The sequence below is a fragment of the Physeter macrocephalus genome, chromosome 11 (genome assembly GCF_002837175.3).
Source record: "Physeter macrocephalus isolate SW-GA chromosome 11, ASM283717v5, whole genome shotgun sequence".
Classification (NCBI taxonomy): domain Eukaryota; kingdom Metazoa; phylum Chordata; class Mammalia; order Artiodactyla; family Physeteridae; genus Physeter; species Physeter macrocephalus.
The window spans coordinates 51,841,225-51,860,429 of record NC_041224.1 but is presented as its reverse complement, the minus strand read 5'-3'; the positions used below and the strand labels follow the sequence as shown (position 1 = coordinate 51,860,429).

Genomic DNA, 19,205 nt, shown 5'->3' with positions numbered 1-19,205 from the left:
GCTCAAAGAGTCCAAGTAACTTGCTTATAATAAAGGTTTGATGCTGCGCTTTGAGTACAAATCTGCATGACCCAAAAAACATAACGTGTCCAAAATATTCTCTTACATGTTTTATCATAAAGTTAAAAAATATCCAGTCTGAACATGTATTTTGTATAAATGTGTTTGTATTAATATGAAAATTAGAGTGACCAACTTCCCCTGGTTTGCCTGAGACTTCTCCAGTTTCACATTGAAAATCATGTGTCTCTAAGCAAACCAAGATGGTTAGTTACCCTAATAAAAATCATCGTACTTTTGATATTTTAATTGTAAGTTTTTCTGCCATTGACTGTTGACGTTTTATTCTTTTTTTGACCTCCTTTATTTCATTCATAGGTGATAGTTTTATGGTTATTTAAAACACAAGTTTAAAATAAAAAAATTTTTATTTTTATAATAAAACATCATATATTTTGAACATCCTTTCTAAAAGTAGTAGCATGGATTAACATTTCTTGAGTCACAAATGCAGATTTGTATGTTTCTTGATCTGCAAAATGGCATAAATAATACCATTTCAAATGGATCTTTTAAGTCTAAGTGAGATTTTATTCTTATATTCATTGAACAATTTTGTATTGATCTCCCATATGTCAGAAGATCTGTGATAGGTTCTGGAATATGTGGAAATTAAGATGAAGGCTTGTCCTCACAAAGTTTATAGTTTAATTGGAGACACAGAAAAGTTGAAGATAGTAAGAAATGCAAGAAGATTAAGCAAAGGGTGATATTCTACACTCAAGAAGACTAGTTAACCTAGCCTTGCAAGTGTTTGAGGACAATAATCAGAAACTAAAAGAAAAAGCAGAAGTTAGGTTGACCATGAAGAGATGGAAAGAGGAGGAACAGTATATACAAGGCCAGAGAGATAGCAAGACCAGTAAAGGATTCTTAATTTCAGAGTGAGGTGCAAAACTAGAGACAGGGAGACTAATTAGGAGTTGTTGCAGTTATTCAGTTGAGAAGTGATAGTGGCTTGTACTAGAGTATCGGCAATGTGGATAGAGAGGCTGAGAGTATAGATTGCTAGATATAATACAGTTTAACAGTGGCTAGACACAACATTTAATATACAAATGTAGGTTGTATTTTTTTATATCAGCTGCAGACCACCAGAAATGTCATGTAAGAGAAGACACCATTAAAAATAATATCAAGAATATTGTATATCAAAGAATAAATGTAACAGAATTATAAGACCTGTATAAGGAAAATTACAAAATTTTATAAGAAATGTTACAGATGATTGATTTTATTATGGAGAGATATAATATATAAAATGAAACATAATACCTAATATAAAAACATTAATTTTCCCCATATTGATTTGTAGATTCAGTGCAATTCCATACAAATTACAACATGATTTTTCACAGCACTTGATGGGTCTAAAATGTTACAAGGAAAAGTGAAGGCTAAGAAGAAATGAGGCCCATCTGAAGGTGATGAACAGGAAAGAGAGATTTACCCTGGAAGATATTAAGACTGACTCTAGTAATTGAGAGTGTACTTTCAGCATAGGGATGTACAAATTGACCAGAGGAATAAAACTGAGTGCTCAGGAACAGATCCATACGTATACGAAACTTTGTTATGTGGTAGAGGTGAAATCTCAAATCAGGGAGGAGAGTAGAGACTATTGAATAAATGGAGCCAGAGAAAATGTTTATCCATTTGGAAAAAATGAAGTTGGATCTTCATCTCACATTATATTTAAAACAAAACAAAACTCTATAAAGTACTAGAACGAAAACTTTGAAACTCTTAGAACAAGTAAGTGGGGATTTCCCTTTCCAGCTGTGATAGAATAACTGGTATCCAACTAGCCATCCTGCAAAAAACACCTGGAAAAAAAAACAACAACAGAAAAAAGAAATAATTGTTTTCAAATATTGGCCAACAGGCAGTACAGGATTGAGATACCTGAGAGAGGAGAAATAAATATCTCTGTGATTTCCCTGACTTTTTGACTGGAGGCAAAATTTTAGGAATGGCACAATGAAGGGCATTTCAAGAAGAGTAAGAAGTGCACAGCGCTGTTGCACAATTGAAGAGATAAACGTTCAGGTTCTGGAAGGCTGAGGTATCTGGATTTATGGACATAGTACTTGAGAGGAGAGAGCTATGCTGAAAAAAAGCTCTAGATATCTGCACAGGGGTCGCCTTGAATCTTAGCCAGATTCTAAGCTGTGCATGCACAGGGTGAGATTCTATGAGAAAACTATCCGAGAAAGAAAAACTACTGAGGAATCTATGAACTGAACAACAATCAGAAATTGTACTTGGTAGAGATCCCAAGCCATGCTTGGAGTAGGCTAATCTCATCCTAGACTAAAGGCTACTCCAGACCTGTCCTAACTAAGCTGAAAAACCAAGCTTCAGAAAGATCAAGGTGATTTTCAAGTAAATTAGTTGCCTGTCAGAACAAAGCTCAATAATACTTGTTAAAGAAGGACACTGAATGCAGATACTCAACGATGTAGCATTCAGAATGTCAGATGTTCAGTAAACATTGCTAGATGACCAGAAGCTCAAGAAGTTGGAAAATGTGATCCATAATCAGAACAAAAAACCACCCAGATAGAAACAGACTAGAAATTATAGGCATTAGCACATGAGGGCTTTGAAACAACTAGTATTAATGTGTTCAAAAAACTACAAAAAACTATGAAAACAAAGAGAAGAGAATAGTAATTATAATAAAAGAACCAAATATAATCCCCCAGTGGGGATTTATCTGGTAATTGACAAACAGATTTTCAAAGTTATATGGAAATGTAAAGAACCTAGAATGGCCAAAACAATTTTCCAAAAAGAACAAAAGCTAGAGGAATTATACTACCTGATTCTGAGATTTACTGTAAAGCTACGGTAATCAAGATGGTGTCATCTTGACCTCAGGATAGACTTACAGGTCATGGAACAGAATAGAGAGTCCATATCCATTTGGCCAGTTGATTTTCACAAAAGTCCCAAGGTAATTTAAAGGATGAAAGAGCAGTCTGACAGATAGTACTGGAACAATTGAATATCCATTTAAAAAAAGAACCTCAACTTATACCATTACACCTTATACAAAAATAAACTCAGAATGGATAATAAATCTGCATGCTTAAAGCTAAAACATAAACTTCTAGATAAAAACATGGAGGAAATTTTTGTGACTTTGGAATAGACAACAATTTCTTAGGACACAAAAGTACCCTGCCGAAAAAAATTACGAACTCAACTTTGTCAAAATTAAAAACTTCTCAAAAGATATAGTTAAGAAAATGTAAAAAGAAGCCACAGACTGTGAGAAAAATGTCAGCAGTACATATATCTGACAGAAGGCTTCTCCAGAATATAACAAGAACTCTTATAACTCGGTTTTTTAAAAATGGTCAAACCTCAATTAAAAAATGGGCAAAAGCATTTGAAAAGACGCTTGACAAAAGAAGATATTAAAAAATATTTTGTATTTTGAAGTAGAGAAACATTTTGAATAAGGCATGGAATCTTTGACTATTAAAGGATTGATGTATTTCACTCTGAAAATTAAGAGTAAAGGACACCTTAAATTGAAGACAGTTATAAACTTTGAGACAATATTGACAATTCATAACATGGACAAAGATTGTTTTCAAGAAATAGAGAAGTAGTCCTTCTCCTGATTAGAACAACTAATAGAGACCAACCTGACCTCAAAATATGAATATTTTAAAAAATATATGTTATATTTGTGTGTGCATGTGTGTGTATTTGTTAGAAGGCGTTGGAGAGATAACAAAGCTGTGAAGAAGTGTGGGACCAGATCTTAGGGAAAAAAGAGGGCACTTAGGAAGGTGAGCCTGACGTTTGGGGCTACCTTTTCTCTAGCTGTATCTTCCAGTTCCTGAGGAGGTAGCTAAGAGACTGAAAAGCTGAATAGAACCCTCCAGATTCTTGAGGCTAAAGATAAAAATACTATTTCGGGACTTCAGGTTGGGATCTTGAATGAAGGGCTGCTCCCTAGAGGTAAGGGTGAATCAGAAAGTGTTCTGCCTCCCCTCACAGGGGTTAAAGTTTCACACCACATCTTCTTAATCTCTGATTGGATTAAGGTTATCGAGGATTACTAGTGCACCAAGGCTCATTGCCTGCCAGAAGTAAAAACAGATCTCCTCTTGAGAAAGATATCATTACTTGAAGCCTCAGATTATATCTATGGTTTTCCATGCACATTGTCTGGCACTCAGTTCAAAATAATCAGCACATTAGCAAATGAGACAACATGATGGAATAGTGAGAGGGAAAAAATTATTTATCAAACATTAGCCATTTAAGAATAAATGACAGGTATACACCCTCAGAGAGCTTACAGTATAGCTGGGGTGTCAGACATGTAAACAACCTAAAGGTATGTGAATAATGAAATGATCAGACACAGGTACAGACTTTATAATATGTTCAAGTACATAAAGAGTAAATTAAAAATTTCAGCAGAAAATTGAAAATGAACAAAAGAACCTAATAGAATTATAGAATTGAAAAATATAACAGCAGAAACGAAGAATTTGATGGGCTTAGATCTGAATAGTATGTCATAAAAAAATAGGGTAAACCACTTAGAAACAAAAGTGTACAAAATACAGAAAAGAGCTTAAGAGACATAGGTGATACATTAAAAAGGTCTAAAGTATGTGTAATTGATGTCTCAGAAGGAGAAAAAATGAGAGTGAAATAGGGACAGATGGTGGCTGAGAATTCCACATATGACAGAGAATATCAAACAAATTTAGTAAACCCTGTAATTAGTGCAGGAAAAGTCGCAAAGAAAATAACACTAGCACAATATTAGAAAAGTCTAAAAACCAAAGAATATACTCTTAAAAGCAACCAATAAAAAAAGTCTAGTCACCTTCAGAGAAGCAACAGTAAAAATGACAGCTCATTTCTCATTGGAAACAGTTGAAACCAGAAGACAATGGAATGTGCTGAAACAGTAACTGCCATCCTAGAATGATGTACTGAGCGAAAATAGATAAAAGTACAATGAAGACAGTAACTAAGAGAACAGTCAAACATGGAGTTGTCAAGGGAGAAGGAAATTATAAAATGTGAGTGTAAATTTGGAATTGTGGCTTAAAATTTAATTAATTTAAGTTGAATTCTCTATTACTCTGTCATCAAAATTCACTTAACATGGTGCTTTTAGATGTCAACAAATGTTTAAGTGCTTGGATTCAATAGCAGTGTTAATTCTTTAAACAAATACTTATTGAGTGTCTACTGTTTGCCTGCGAAGTGTGTGTTAGCTGATAGCAGTATAGTGAGACGCAAACACCGAGATAATTTCTTCTTTCCAGAACTCTCATTCTAGTGGTTGAAGTAATGGTGGTGGGCTGGGGACAGAAAATAAACAAATAACCACATGATAAACTGTAAAGGACATGGGTACATGGTTCTGTGATGGGTGAATTGGTCTTTGCTAAGTCTGAAGAAAAGAAATTAACTAGATCAGGAGAGACAGCATCACCATGTGCAAAAGACTGTGACAGGATGCAGACCGTGTGTTGGAGGATTGGAAAGAAGACCTATGTAGCTGTAGCACAGAGAGTTAGAGTTGGGTAATGTAGTAGGGTCTCTCTGTGAAGTAATATGGAATGGGACGAAACTGGACAGGTAAGTAGAGGCTGCATTGCTGACTGGGTGGTGCATATAAAGGATTTACGACTTTATCCTTAGAGCCATAGGAAATCATTGAAATACAAATGCAGGTGGGTAATATTTTCAAAATTGTGTTTTGAAAGGATTGCAGTATGAAGGTTAGATTGAAGGCCAGAAGTGGATAGAGGTAGATTCCCATCGCTCAGATTGCAATACTCTAGGTAATAAGTGATGGTGGCTTGGGCTAATGTGATGGAGCTAGAGGTAATGGGCAGATGCCCTAAGTATTTAGAAGCTAAATCTGACAGGGCTGGGTGATAGATTGGGTATTACAGGTGAGGTAGAGGAAGATATCAAAGTATTGTAAACTACTGTAAGACTTGCTTTATATTTATGTATTAAATGGTATGTTTTGAAAATGTTTCAAAGTTAAAGAATTGCTTGAATAAATAAGTCATCTATATAGTAGAATGTTATGAGACTGAAAGTGGTGTTTATGAAGAATTTTTAACAGTGCAAGGAAATACCTGTGGTCTTACACAATAAAGTAGAAAGTGAAATTGTTTATAATGTGTATTCTTAACTATATAAAATTATAATAGTGAAGCATACTGATGATTAGAAATGACTCTTTTTGACATACAGACACCTCAAGAAGAACATGCTATTAACGGTCCAGAACTCCTGAGGAAAAAACGTACAACTTCAGCTGAAAAAAATACTTGTCAGCTTTATATTCAGACTGATCATCTGTTTTTTAAATATTATGGAACACGAGAGGCTGTGATCGCCCAGGTATTTATAATTTTGCTACTATTTTAGTTTTCATATTCTCATATTGTTTCATTATACCTGTATATTCCTCTAAAAATTAAAGTTAGTGCATATCTCATTTTGGAAAAATAAAGAGTATTTTCAATTGTGATATGAGAAAATATGTAAGATAAGAACACAAATAACTGAAAGACTAGTTAGAATATTTTAGTGTCATTCTAAAGAGAGATGTAAGAAAATGATTTCATGAAGGAGATGATGACACTGATGATGATGATGAGATGATGAGCTTAGCTTGGAAAAGAGGGTCAAATTGTCATTTGTGGTCTTAAAGGAGGGAAAGGTAGAGGAGCCTTTCCAATAAGAATATTTAATTTCTATTCTGTATTCTCCTGGTACTTAACACTTTCTAAGTTACATTACTATTTGCATTTGTGTCTTATTGAAGTATAAATTTTTTGGAGACACTCTTCAAAATATCCTTCATTTTGAAGGTATCCAGTGAGAGTTTGATGAATGCATTTTGAGTCTAAGGATTTGAGACTGAGAGGGTGGAGGTGTCATTAGTATAAATGGTAAACTCATTTTGTTGGTGGTGATGAACTTACTTTTAGACACGTTTAAAAGCCCATGTACATGGTGATTATAGGGTATTGAAAATGTAGAACTGGAGCTTGGGAGAGGTTAGCCTTGAGCTTTCTGCATGGAATTTAAGGGTGCAAAAGAAATAGTTAAAATAAGGAGAGAGAATGAAATCAAAAGGGAAGGAACTGGGAGATAAAATCTCTTTATAGTGAATAGGATGACGAGGAGAAGCTATGGGCTAAAATATAATAGTTAAAGAGGTAGGAGATAAAATAGGATTAGCCAAGGAATAAGCAAAGTTTCACAACAAAATGCATAACCAATAGTGTCATCTGTGGAGACACCAAAGACAATGACTACAAAGTAATTAACTCAATGTATATGTATGTCAAATATACAATGTATATTTGTATATGTATGTCAAATCATGATGTACACTTTAAATATCTTACATTTTATTTGTCAATTATACCTCAGTAATGCTGCAAAAAAGAGAGAATGATTATAAAGGTTAGCTGATTTTTAGTTATTAGAATATTATTGATGGACTTTAAGCAAGCTCTCAATAAAGTTGTGAGGGTGAAAACATTGTGAACAATAAGGAATGGGTTGGCAGGAGCAGTTAGGGTTTCAGGAGATGTGAAAAACAAAAAAAAATGGTGTCTTAGGAATAATGTGGAATATTTGAGTGAAAGGGGGATACATGAGAAGTTGGTCAGAATAGGAAAATGATGCAGTAGAGAAGCAGTGTAAGATATGAGAAAGAAAAACTGATGAGAAAGAAAAACTGATGTGAAACAATGTCCTTGAAGATCCTGTAAAGATTGGGGTTAAGAATATAGAAAAGTTACTCTTTAAGGAAGAGTTACCATTTGAGGGAAATAGAAATGGATGAAGATAGAAAAGTTTGGGGACTTCTCTGGTGGCGCAGTGGATAAGACTCCGTGCTCCCAATGCAGGGGACCCTGGTTTGATCCCTGGTCAGGGAACTAGATCCCATATGCATGCTGCAGCTAAGGAGCCCACCTGCCGCAACTAAGACCCGGCGCAACCAAATAAATAAATATTAAGAAAGAAAGAAAGAAAAGTTTGAAGGTTAAAAGAACAGGAGATCAAGATGAACCCTCAGTAAAGTAAGATGTCTGATCAGTCATCTGTGGAAAAATGTTTGAACTACCACTGTTGGGGGTGGAGAAGGAACAGTGAGAATTGGATAAGGGATTGCTAGGCCAAGCTGAGGGTAGATAGCACAGATTTATAATGGACTTTATCAGCAGTGTTATGATATTCTTTATCATTGTTTGGCAACCTGGGCTACTTTTGAAATTATTATTGTTAATGCTTTTACTTGACTATTTATGTTTATATAATTTCTTTGAAAATAGTTTTGAACCTATATATATATGCATGTTTTCACATAAGTGGTAGCAAGAGTGCTTTTTGTAAATGAAGATGGGAAGGTTGTATATAGAGTGGTTTAGAAGCCAGAGAGTTAAGTTGGGAGTCAGCTAGGAAAAAGAGGATCTTTTTGTGTTCTATCACCCTGTTTACCTCTTCTTAGAATTTAGCAAATGCTGAATGTATGTTATTTATATTTGTATTACTTTCTTCCCTTCTTCCCCCTCTAGAATAAATCTGTAAATTTATAGGGACCTTCTCAATTTTGTTTACCCCTATATCTCCAGCACCTAAAACAGCACCTACCATATAATTAAATGGTGGACAAAACTTACAGAATATGTACTAGTGCATCAATGGAAAGACTAAAGTCAGAGAATGACTGAGTGTCCTGATATTTTCAGGGAGGTATTCACAGAAGATGTTTGAGCTGAGTCTAAGGGGTAGATACCCTAGGCATAAATAAGGAAGCAGCATGCTTTGAAAAGGCATGGAGGTATGACATTGCAGGATGGATTGAGGAAACCAAGTTTTATTGGGTTGGCCAAAAAGGTCTTTCAGTTTTTTCCATAAGATGTCACTAGTAGTGCTTAATTGTCTTTAACTTCATTTGAAACAATTTTGTTAGATTGTATTGTGACAGCTGTCAGATCAGCATGCATTAAAAGAAAACTTATCAAAATTGGTGAATTTTTGTGTAGCCATTTTAATATTGAAGATGGAAGAAAAAATTTGGCATATAATGCTTTATTATTTCAAGAAAGGTAAAAACACAACTGAAACGTGAAAAAAGATTTGTGTAGTGTATGGAGAAGGTGCTGTGACTGATCAAACGTGTCAAAAGTGGTTTGCGAAGTTTCATGCTGGAGATTTCTCACTGGACGATGCTCCATGGTTAGGTAGACCAGTTGAAGTTGATAGCAGTCAAATCGAGACATTAATTGAGAACAATCAACGTTATACCACGTGGGAGATAGCCGACATATTCAAAATATCCAGATCAAGCACTGAAAATCATTTGCACCAGCTTGGTTATATTAATCGCTTTGATGTTTGGGTTCCACGTAAGTTGAGCGAAAAAAACCTTCTTGCCCGTATTTCTGCACGTGATTCTCTACTTAAACGTAACGAAAACGTTCTGTTTTTTAAAACAAATTGTGACGGGCAATGAAAAGTGGATACTGTTCAACAGCGGTCCCCAACCTTTTTGGCACCAGGGACTGGTTTTGTGGAAGACAGTTTTTCCACAGATGGGGGTCAAGGGATAGGTCAGGTGGTAATGTGAGCGATGGGGAGCCGCAGATGAAGCTTCGTTTGCTCGCCCACTGCTCACCTCCTGTTTTGCGGCCCAGTTGCTAACAGGCCGAGGACCACTACTGGTCCGCGGCCCAGGGGTTGGGGACCCCTGCTGTACAATAATATGGAACGGAAGAGATCGTGAGGTAAGCGAAATGAACCACCACCAACCACACCAAAGGCCGGTCTTCATCCAGAGAAGGTGATGTTGTGTAGATGGTGGGATTGGAAGCGAGTCCTCTATTATGAGCTCCTTCCGGAAAACCAAACGATTAATTCCATCTAGTACTGCTCCCAGCTAGACAACTGAAAGCGGCACTTGACAAAAAGCGTCCAGAATTAGTCAACAAAAAACACAGAATCTTCCATCAGGATAACAAAAGACCACATTTTTTTTTTTTTTTTTTTTTTGTGGTATGCGGGCCTCCCCTTGCTGCGGCATCTCCCGTTGCGGAGCACAGGCTCCGGACGCGCAGGCCCAGCGGCCATGGCTCACGGGCCCAGCCGCTCCGCGGCATGTGGGATCCTCCCAGACCGGGACGCGAACCCGGTTCCCCTGCATCGGCAGGTGGACGCGCAACCACTGCACCACCAGGGAAGCCCGACCACATGTTTTTTTGATGACCAGGCAAAAACTGTTACAGCTTGGCTGGGAAGTTCTGATTCATCCCCTTCAGATTTCCATTTATTTCGGTCTTTACAAAATTCTCTTAATGGAAAAAATTTCAGTTCCCTGGAAGACTGTAAAAGGTACCTGGAACAGTTCTTTGCTTGAAAAGATAAAAAGTTTTGGGAATAGAATTATGAAGTTGCCTGAAAAATGGCAGAAGGTAGTGGAACAAAATGCTGAATACATTGTTCAATAAAGTTCTTGGTGAAAATGAAAAATGTCTTTTATTTTTACTTAAAAACCAAAGGGACTTTTTGTCCAACCCAATATATGACTGAGGCAAGAGTGCATGTTTGGTTTTGGCCAGAGAAAAATATGGAAAAGTCACTGAATTTCCCTTCTCAGTTCCAGCTCACTAATCTTTTTCATCCTTTCATCTAGTATATGATATTGACATTTTAAAATTTGAATGTGGTGGAATATGAATAATTCTTGATTTGGGAAATGGAAATTCACAGTCTTTTTCACATTTCGACATTGCCTCTAAAATGTCTTTTTTTTTTAAATCAATAGATATCCAGTCATGTTAAAGCGATTGATACAATTTACCAGACCACAGACTTCTCTGGAATCCGTAATATCAGTTTCATGGTGAAACGCATAAGAGTAAGTAAGGAATTTCAATAGTTAAGAACATTAAGAAAGAGAAACAATAAGGATCATGTTTACAAAAAGAAAAATGCTTGACTTTTACTTCATCTTCATGCATTAAATAGTTAAATTGTATTTGCTGATGCAGGTTATCTTTACTTTTGGGTTTTACACACACACAGAGGGGATACTTGGGTTTATGACTTAATGAAATCTATAGGGCTTTAATCTGGACTGCAGAAGAGGTATGGTAGAAAGTACTGTTGTCTATCTATCTGATTTACATACCAGTTAGAAAGTGCTCTAAGTAACTGCAGATGCCGTACTTGACATTTTTCTCCCTGATATTATTCCCCAGTTTCTTCAGATTTGCCTTATGCAGTATATTTCAGAGTGTGTCCCATTTGATGCTGCAGCGGAGGGAAGGATAGATACAGTGGTTAAATACAATTGGAAGTTGGAAAAACACTTAATACTGTTTCCTCTTGAAATTTAACAGTGCACACTAATGTATTTCAAGTTTTGAGAAATCCTTTGGGAAAGAAATCCATATTTTTCTAAGCTAATTTAACCTTTTTGTATTAACATCAGCCGAAACTCCAAAGACCTATAGTGCACATATTGAGAAATGCTGATCCAGAACTACTGATTCTTAGTTTTAATGTTATAAATTGTTAATAAGTAAATATTATTAACAAATTGGACTGTTTCAAAAATTTTCTAAATATGAATTCTTTCCAAGTATAAAGCTTTTAAGAATCTGAGTTTATAAGCTAGATAACCTGGGTTTTAAAAATCATCATTTTACAGAAGTACTTGCCACAGGGTTTCTTTATTAAAAAAATTTTTTTTAATGACTTTTATTTTTTTAAAATGTTATTTATTTATTTATTTTTTTGCTGTGTTACATGGCTGCGCGGCGTTTTTTTGGCTGCGCCGGTAGCTTGCAGCATCTTAGTTCCCCAACCAGGGATCGAATCCAGGCCCTTGGCAGTGAAAGCGCCGAGTTCTAACCACCAGACCGCCAGGGAATACCCCACAGGGTTTCTTTATATTTTGTGCTTTTATTCTTCTTAAAATATGGTTGACTAGATTATAGTTTTAGTACACATGTGTAATGTATTTTTTAAAATAGCTGAGGGCTTCCCTGGTGGCTCAGTGGTTGAGAGTCCGCCTGCCGATGCAGGGGACACGGGTTCGTGCCCCGGTCTGGGAAGATCCCACATGCCGCGGAGCGGCTGGGCCCGTGAGCCATGGCCGCTGAGCTTGCGCGTCCGGAGCCTGTGCTCCGCAACAGGAGATGCCACAACAGTGAAAGGCCCACGTACCGCAAAAAAAAAAAAAAAAAAGCGGAAAGTGGTCCTTACTTTTAGAAGTGACATGATTATATATTACATTGGATTGCCTTAAGGTGAAATATGGTTTGATATACTGTATAAGAACTGTTTGTAATCAATTGCTTTCATGTATTTTGAGAGCAATATAAACCTTTAAATGAGCAAGTAAAAGTGATAAGTGGTATAAGTATTGCTATTTAGTAGGCAGAGTAGTGAAATGCAAAATAGTGAAAAGTAGAGAACACCTGAACAAATTTTAGTGAAACACGTTTGTTTGACTAAAATAATTTGCATTATGAAGAGATGCATGTATGTAAAAGTTATGTGGCGATTAGTTGTTTTTCAGGACTTTAACTGAGATTAAAACTTTAGTTTAAATGTCATCAGTTGAAGTTTGTTTGTGACCGATTAAATAATTTGAAATTTATATTTTATAAGCAAATATTTAAATATTAATCATCCCGGGCTTCCCTGGTGGCACAGTGGTTAAGAATCTGCCTGCTAACGCAGGGTACACGGGTTAGAGCCCTGGTCTGGGAAGATCCCACATTCCGCGGAGCAACTAAGCCCGTGCGCCACCACTACTGAGCCCTCGTGCCACAACTACTAAAGCCCATGCGCCTAGAGCCCATGCTCTGCAAAAAGAGAAGCCACCACAATGAAGAGTAGCCCCTGCCTGCTGTAACTAGAGAAAGCCCGCGTGCAGCAATGAAGACCCAACACAACCAAAAATAAATAAATAAATTTATTTAAAAAAAATTAATCATCCCATTTTAAATATAGGTAACTAAAATTTAGATGAAGTTTTTATTTGTAGCCAATATTACAGAAGTATCAGAGAATTTCATTTCTATGTTTAGTGGGAAAAAGCGATATGCAGCATGTCTCTAAGCATGGGCTACCTTTAATATATAGTGTTTTTGTTTTTGGATGTGTGTGTGTGTGTGTGTGTGTGTGTGTGTGTGTGTGTGTGTGTGTGTGTGTGTTAGATGACCATAACTGATTGTTTCTGGTTAATTGTTAATGGATGAACCAGATGGTCTCATATCTGTCTTTAGGCAATTGCCTTCAGTGGTGTTTCTACCATCCTGTTTGTAAGCTCCTTGGTTTTTACTGAAGGATGTGGATCCTAAAAAGACCTATAGTTTTCATTTTATTAACTGTAATAGCCTTATCACTGATATTTTCAATAGACTGAGATTTCCCTTCTAAGCAGTGTTTACTCTCATACATATTCCTTTTTATTCTCTACCAACAGTCTTGTATGTAATTCTCTGACTTACTTGGGGAAAACCAAATTGTTCTAGGACTTCAAAGCTTAGGCAGAGGTCTCTGAAAGGAAGCAATGAGTAGTAAATGAAAGCTTTTGTTTTAGTTGAAATTTGATATCAGAACTGATTATTCACATTGTGATGGAGGAACCTGCACCCAGGAGTATAGTAGCTAAGTGTCGAAGGAAACATTCTGGAGGAACTCAGCTTGAAATAGTAAGAGAAACGAATTGGCAAAGAAAAAAAAAATTCTTGCTCACATTCAGGGGAAAAAATTGAACTTGAAGTTAGTTGCGCTTGACTCATGATTCTAGGCAAGGAGAACCAAGAATATGATTTGTCTGCTGAATTGACAGTTTTGGGTTCAATATCTCTTTTATGTTGTACTAATTAGCTGAAATATAGGGTTTTATGTCATACTTCTCATCATATGTAGGAGATTAGCACTAAAGGAGACTCATCAAATGATTAAATTGAGAAACTGTACTTCCTTATTGGAAATTTTGAAAGCAGAACTTGTTTTCCCATCCCAAGTGTTCAGTGTTCGGGAATCTGTGAACACTTGCTCAGAAATGTAATATACTCAGTTTTAATTCCCCTACCCGTCCATCCTTCCTTCCTTCCCTCCTCCCTCCCTCCTTCCCTCCTCCCTTTTTGGCTTCTATGATTAGCTCAGGGATGGAGGTAGTGGGAATAACTGTAGAAGCTTTAATTTAGGCCTGACTTCCTTGGGCCCCAAGCATATTGTCCAGGTAGATACTACTTAACACTAAGGCTCTGCTAATGTTGGTTGCTTGTTAAAATCATTGTTTTGGATTTTAGATCAACACAACTGCTGATGAGAAGGACCCTACAAATCCCTTCCGTTTTCCAAATATTGGTGTGGAGAAGTTTCTGGAATTAAATTCTGAGCAGAATCATGATGACTACTGTTTGGCCTATGTCTTCACAGACCGAGATTTTGATGATGGTGTCCTTGGTCTGGCTTGGGTTGGAGCACCTTCAGGTAGTTTATCTAAATATGTCTTGACTTACTACTTGAAATGAAAAGCAGTTCTCTTGATGGATTGAATTTTACAAAGTATAGGAGAAAGTGATGCCTGTACAGTATCTAAATTTACACATCTTGAGTTAGGCAGAATTCATAAGCATAATGTAAATGGAAAAATAGTTGAAGCAGCTTTTTATTTTGAAATGAGTAAATGAGTACTAACAGGGAGATATGCTGACATTTGGTACATTCAGTAGCTGAAATAAATAATTTTATGGGAAAAAGTGGTACTTAGTTCTGAAACTGAAAAGCAAAATATTAATTTTTTCACAAAAGTTAATGTAATTAATTAATTATTTGGGGAGGTAGGGGGATGGGGAGAGGTTCTTAGAGTCAAAAGGGGAAAACTGTGTTCTTGCTGCTTCTGCCCTGAGATAAAGAGCAGAGAAATCCTACTCAGGAATAGCAAGTAGAAAGAAAAGAAAGACTGCCCTTATTATTATTATTTCTCACCTTTATTTTAACAAAAGGGAAGTGTTGCCTGAAAAGAGATGTGGGCAGGAGGCCCAGTACCCATAGCTCCACTGGCTTGACTGCATGGCCCCACGTTACGCTGGGGTTTCTGCCTTAGCCGTGAAAGCTGCTGTCACTGAGGAAGCCGGGATGGGATAATCCCCTTGCCATTGCAGTCGGGGTGGGGGTCTGTGATTCACAGTGTAATAAGTTCAGTAGCCTACTTTAGAGAAATACAAATTGATGAATTGAAAGATGAGTAGAAAGAATCCAGGACTCTTTGAATATAAATTTTGCCATATAGAATTTGATCAGTAGTCTGTCATCTTCTGAGCTATACACAGCAGTTTCTCCTTCTGATACATAATTTCTGTCTTTTTCAAAGAATCAACTTCTGCTTTATCCGGGGCAAGACAGGCTTTTCTATTCTTAGTTTATTCTTTGGTTTGTTATGCATATTTTAACATCTTTTAATACTGTATTTTTGCTTTTATACTTCTTGCTCTTTTTTTTTAAAGCCAGCAATGAATATCCTTTTTAGTTTCCAAAGCTTTTGCTTTCCATATTTTAAAGTGTACTCAATTTCATGATGTCATTAAAGTACAAGTTTATGTCATAGGCTGCATATATCATAATGCAGTATTTTTGTATATTTGTCCTTTACAATGATCTGTGCTGGTTTTGTGTTACTTGCGTTGTCAGCAGATTGTACAACTCACTCTTTCCTATGATAATTCACATGTTTTATAACTTATATTCTGAAATTTCTTTTCCCCTCCTTTGTTAGTTGGATAATTTTATCACAAAGTTTATAGTCCCTTCTCCTTAATCATCAGTAAGTACTATGGAAACTCAGGGATTCATTTTTCTTTATATATTACTGTTAATATAGTGGCTCTTTAAGTGTGCTCCATGGACTAGCAGCATCTGTATTACCTGGGAACTTGTTAGAAATGTAAATCCATGGGCCTCACTCAGGTCTACTAAATCAGAAACTCTAGGTGTGGAGCCCATCAATCTTTGTTTGAAGAGGCCCTCCAGGTGTTTCTGATGTATACTAAAGTTTGAAAACCACCATCTTAATATTTTTGCTCCCAAAATGTCTCCTGGGCAAATGACTGGATGATCTCAGACTAAAAACTTTCTGCCATTTTGCATTTTCAACTCCAGACTGTTGTTCATTAAGAATGTAATGGTCCTGAGAGAGCTTGGTCAAATTTTCCTGAAACTTCAGATATCCTCATGTCTACTTTTAAAAAAAAATAGACTGTATATTTAGAACAGTTTTAGATTTATAGAAAAAATTGAGCAGATAGAGTCATCTCCACTACCTTCCTATATTATTAACAGCTTACATTCGTATGGTACATTTGTTACAATTAATGAACCAATATTGGTACATTATTGTTAACTAAAGTCAGCCCATAGTTTATTCAGATTTCTTTAGTTTTTACTACGGTCCTTCTTCTGTTCCAAGATCTTGTCCAGGATACCACTGTACGTTTAATTGTCATTCCTCTTTAGTCTTCTTGGCTGTGATGGTTTCTCAGACTTTTCTTGTTTTTTTTATAACCTTGACAATTTTGAGGAGTATTGGTCAAGGATATTGTAGGATGCCCCTCTGTTGCAGTCTTTTTGATGTTTTTCTCATGATTGGTCTGGGGTTATGGGTTTGGGGGGAGAGTTTTTCTTTCTAGTTGTTTATGATATCTGGACCACTTATTTTATGAAATGCTGCTTATTTGATTGAAGCAGCAGTTCTGGATTGAAAATGATGGGCCACATTACTTGTATTTTTGTCATTGTGTTCTTCATCTGATGCCCTCTTCCTTTACTCTGTGTTAAACCCCTAACTCCAGCTCTCAGAAGCCTTTTTCTAAGAGCTTCTGGGAAGGGGCTCGTCAGGAAGAATGGGGCCAGAGTGGCAAAGAGAAGGGATCTTTGTTCCTTTGACACAACTTTGTCTAGAATAAAATACCTGCGTTGACAGCTTTCTTCTTCACTTCCCTTTGCCCTTAGACTACCTGAACTTAGTTTATTTGACCTACGTTTTATTTTTTTTATAAGGAACTTTATGTATTTGCTCTTACTGATTAATTCAGTTCCGTTATGAGGTGTAGGTAGTATTTCCTCCATTATACAGGTGGATTGGATTCAGAGACTTTGTCAACAACCCAGTATCTTACAGAACCTAGAATCTGGACCTTTTGACTCCAGGTTTTGTGCATTTGGTAGTTATTTTACTAGGTATTGTTATAATGTAACAGCCTACTTTTATCTTCCTAAGACATTTCCAAGAAGAAGTTGAAATGTTTCTTGCACCTAAGCAGAGATGGAATCTATTTCCTTCTTTCTTAAGAGAGATGAGTTATAAAATAGTACTACTCTATATTATTTAAGCATCATTTTGGGTAATTGTCAAGGCATAATTAGAAGAGCACTGGTTTGGGAACTAGGAGACAGGGTCCTTGTCTGTTCTGTCTCTATAGATTCAGGTAAATCATTTTACTTCAGCTTGTTTATTTTTCGTTGTAATTTCTTCTGTCTTTGCCCTTCCTTTGATACTTCATGTTTCTGCATGTAGATATTAGTAATGCTTGCTGTTACACTATTTTTTAAAATAGCATTTTATAGCTGATGTGTTCAGCTTGTGATGTGTTACTGTTTCTTAATCTTTTTCATTTTTATTTGGCCTAATTAATTTCTGTTGTATCATTTAACTCTGCAGCTGTTTCACTATTCAAATATATGGTGGTGGAAAGGATTTTGTTTTGATACTGTTGTGTTAATTTTCACAGAATAGTTACTCAAATTATTCTCTGTAGTCCTCTTCACTGACTCAGTTAAGCTGGGAAAAGCAATGAGGGTTAAAGCATTTGAACAGTAGGTTTCTTGTCTTTAAGTCTTGTTTATGCTACTTTTTATTTGTTCTTTTAAAATTTCTTATTGTGGTTGGATACTGCCTTCAGTTACCTTCATGAGAAAAACAGTACCTCCTGCCCCAACTCCATAATAAGTAGAAACAGCTTGTGAGCTGGGATGACTTGGAGGCTTCCATTTGAAATTATACAGGGCCTAGAATGGAGCCCCAAAAAGGGAGGAGTCTGGTCTCCAAAACAAAGATAGTCTTGAATATGAATCTAGAAAGATTACTCTAAACTTCTCTTTATATAAACACAGTTCTGTGTTAAGCAGGTAGTAGCCTCTTATTTTAGAGACGACTGAAACATTGGTTCCTTAACAAAGTAGATTCTTTATATCAGATAATCCCTTTGTTCTGCTTCATTTGCTACACCCTTCTAACCTGCCTTTTGAGGGGCCTTTATTTTTTGGTTTATTAAGGCATATTCAGCTCATCTATTATCCCTCTTAATGTTATCAGTTAACCCAATGAACATAGGCTCAGTTTGCCAGGTCACTGAAAAAGGCTAGCTCTGGAGTTCGTCTCCAGAGCTAATCCTGAACCATTCAGTATTCCTCTGACCATTTGTAAAGAACATTTTTTGAGACATTTGATTCGGTAGAAATTGTCTCTTCTGTTTTTCTTAATTTAGAAATTTTAGTTGGATTTTACGTATTAGAATTTGACCATGTGCAGAGCTCAACATGAGGTTCTCAATATAACCCACAGCCTATCGAATTCTTTTTTTAATCATTCCTTCTACTTTAATTAGTTGATTTTTTTTAATTTATTTTTTTATAGGGCAGGTTCTTATTAGTCATCTATTTTATACATGTCAATCCCAATTTCCCAATTCATCACACCACCACCACCCCCCAACCACCCCCCCCCCCCTTTCCCCCCTTGCGTCCATACGTTTGTTCTCTACATCTGTGTCTCTATTTCTGCCCTGCAAACTGGTTCATCTGTACCATTTTTATAGGTTCCACATATATGCGTTAATAGACGATACTTGTTTTTCTGACTTACTTCACTCTGTATGACAGTCTCTAGATCCATCCATGTCTCTACAAATGACCCAATTTCGTTGCTTTTTATGGCTGAGTAATATTCCATTGTATATAGGTACCACATCTTCTTTATCCATTCATCTGTCAATGGGCATTTAGGTTGCTTCCATGACCTGGCTATTGTAAATAGTGCTGCA

The 19,205-nt window shown here is 36.3% G+C and overlaps 1 protein-coding gene across 3 annotated transcripts in view; it reads left to right on the top strand.

Moving 5' to 3' along the window:
- Window positions 1–19,205, top strand: part of ADAM10 (ADAM metallopeptidase domain 10) — a 111,370-nt gene that overhangs the window by 55,819 nt on the left and 36,346 nt on the right. For 2 of the 3 annotated variants that reach the window (XM_007115883.4, XM_007115885.4), the window contains 3 exons: window positions 6,316–6,465; window positions 10,907–10,999; window positions 14,415–14,598. In XM_007115883.4, the coding sequence (XP_007115945.1) occupies window positions 6,316–6,465; window positions 10,907–10,999; window positions 14,415–14,598 (427 nt within the window). The remainder of the gene's footprint in view (window positions 1–6,315; window positions 6,466–10,906; window positions 11,000–14,414; window positions 14,599–19,205) is intronic. The other variant, XM_007115884.4, reaches the window with a different exon arrangement.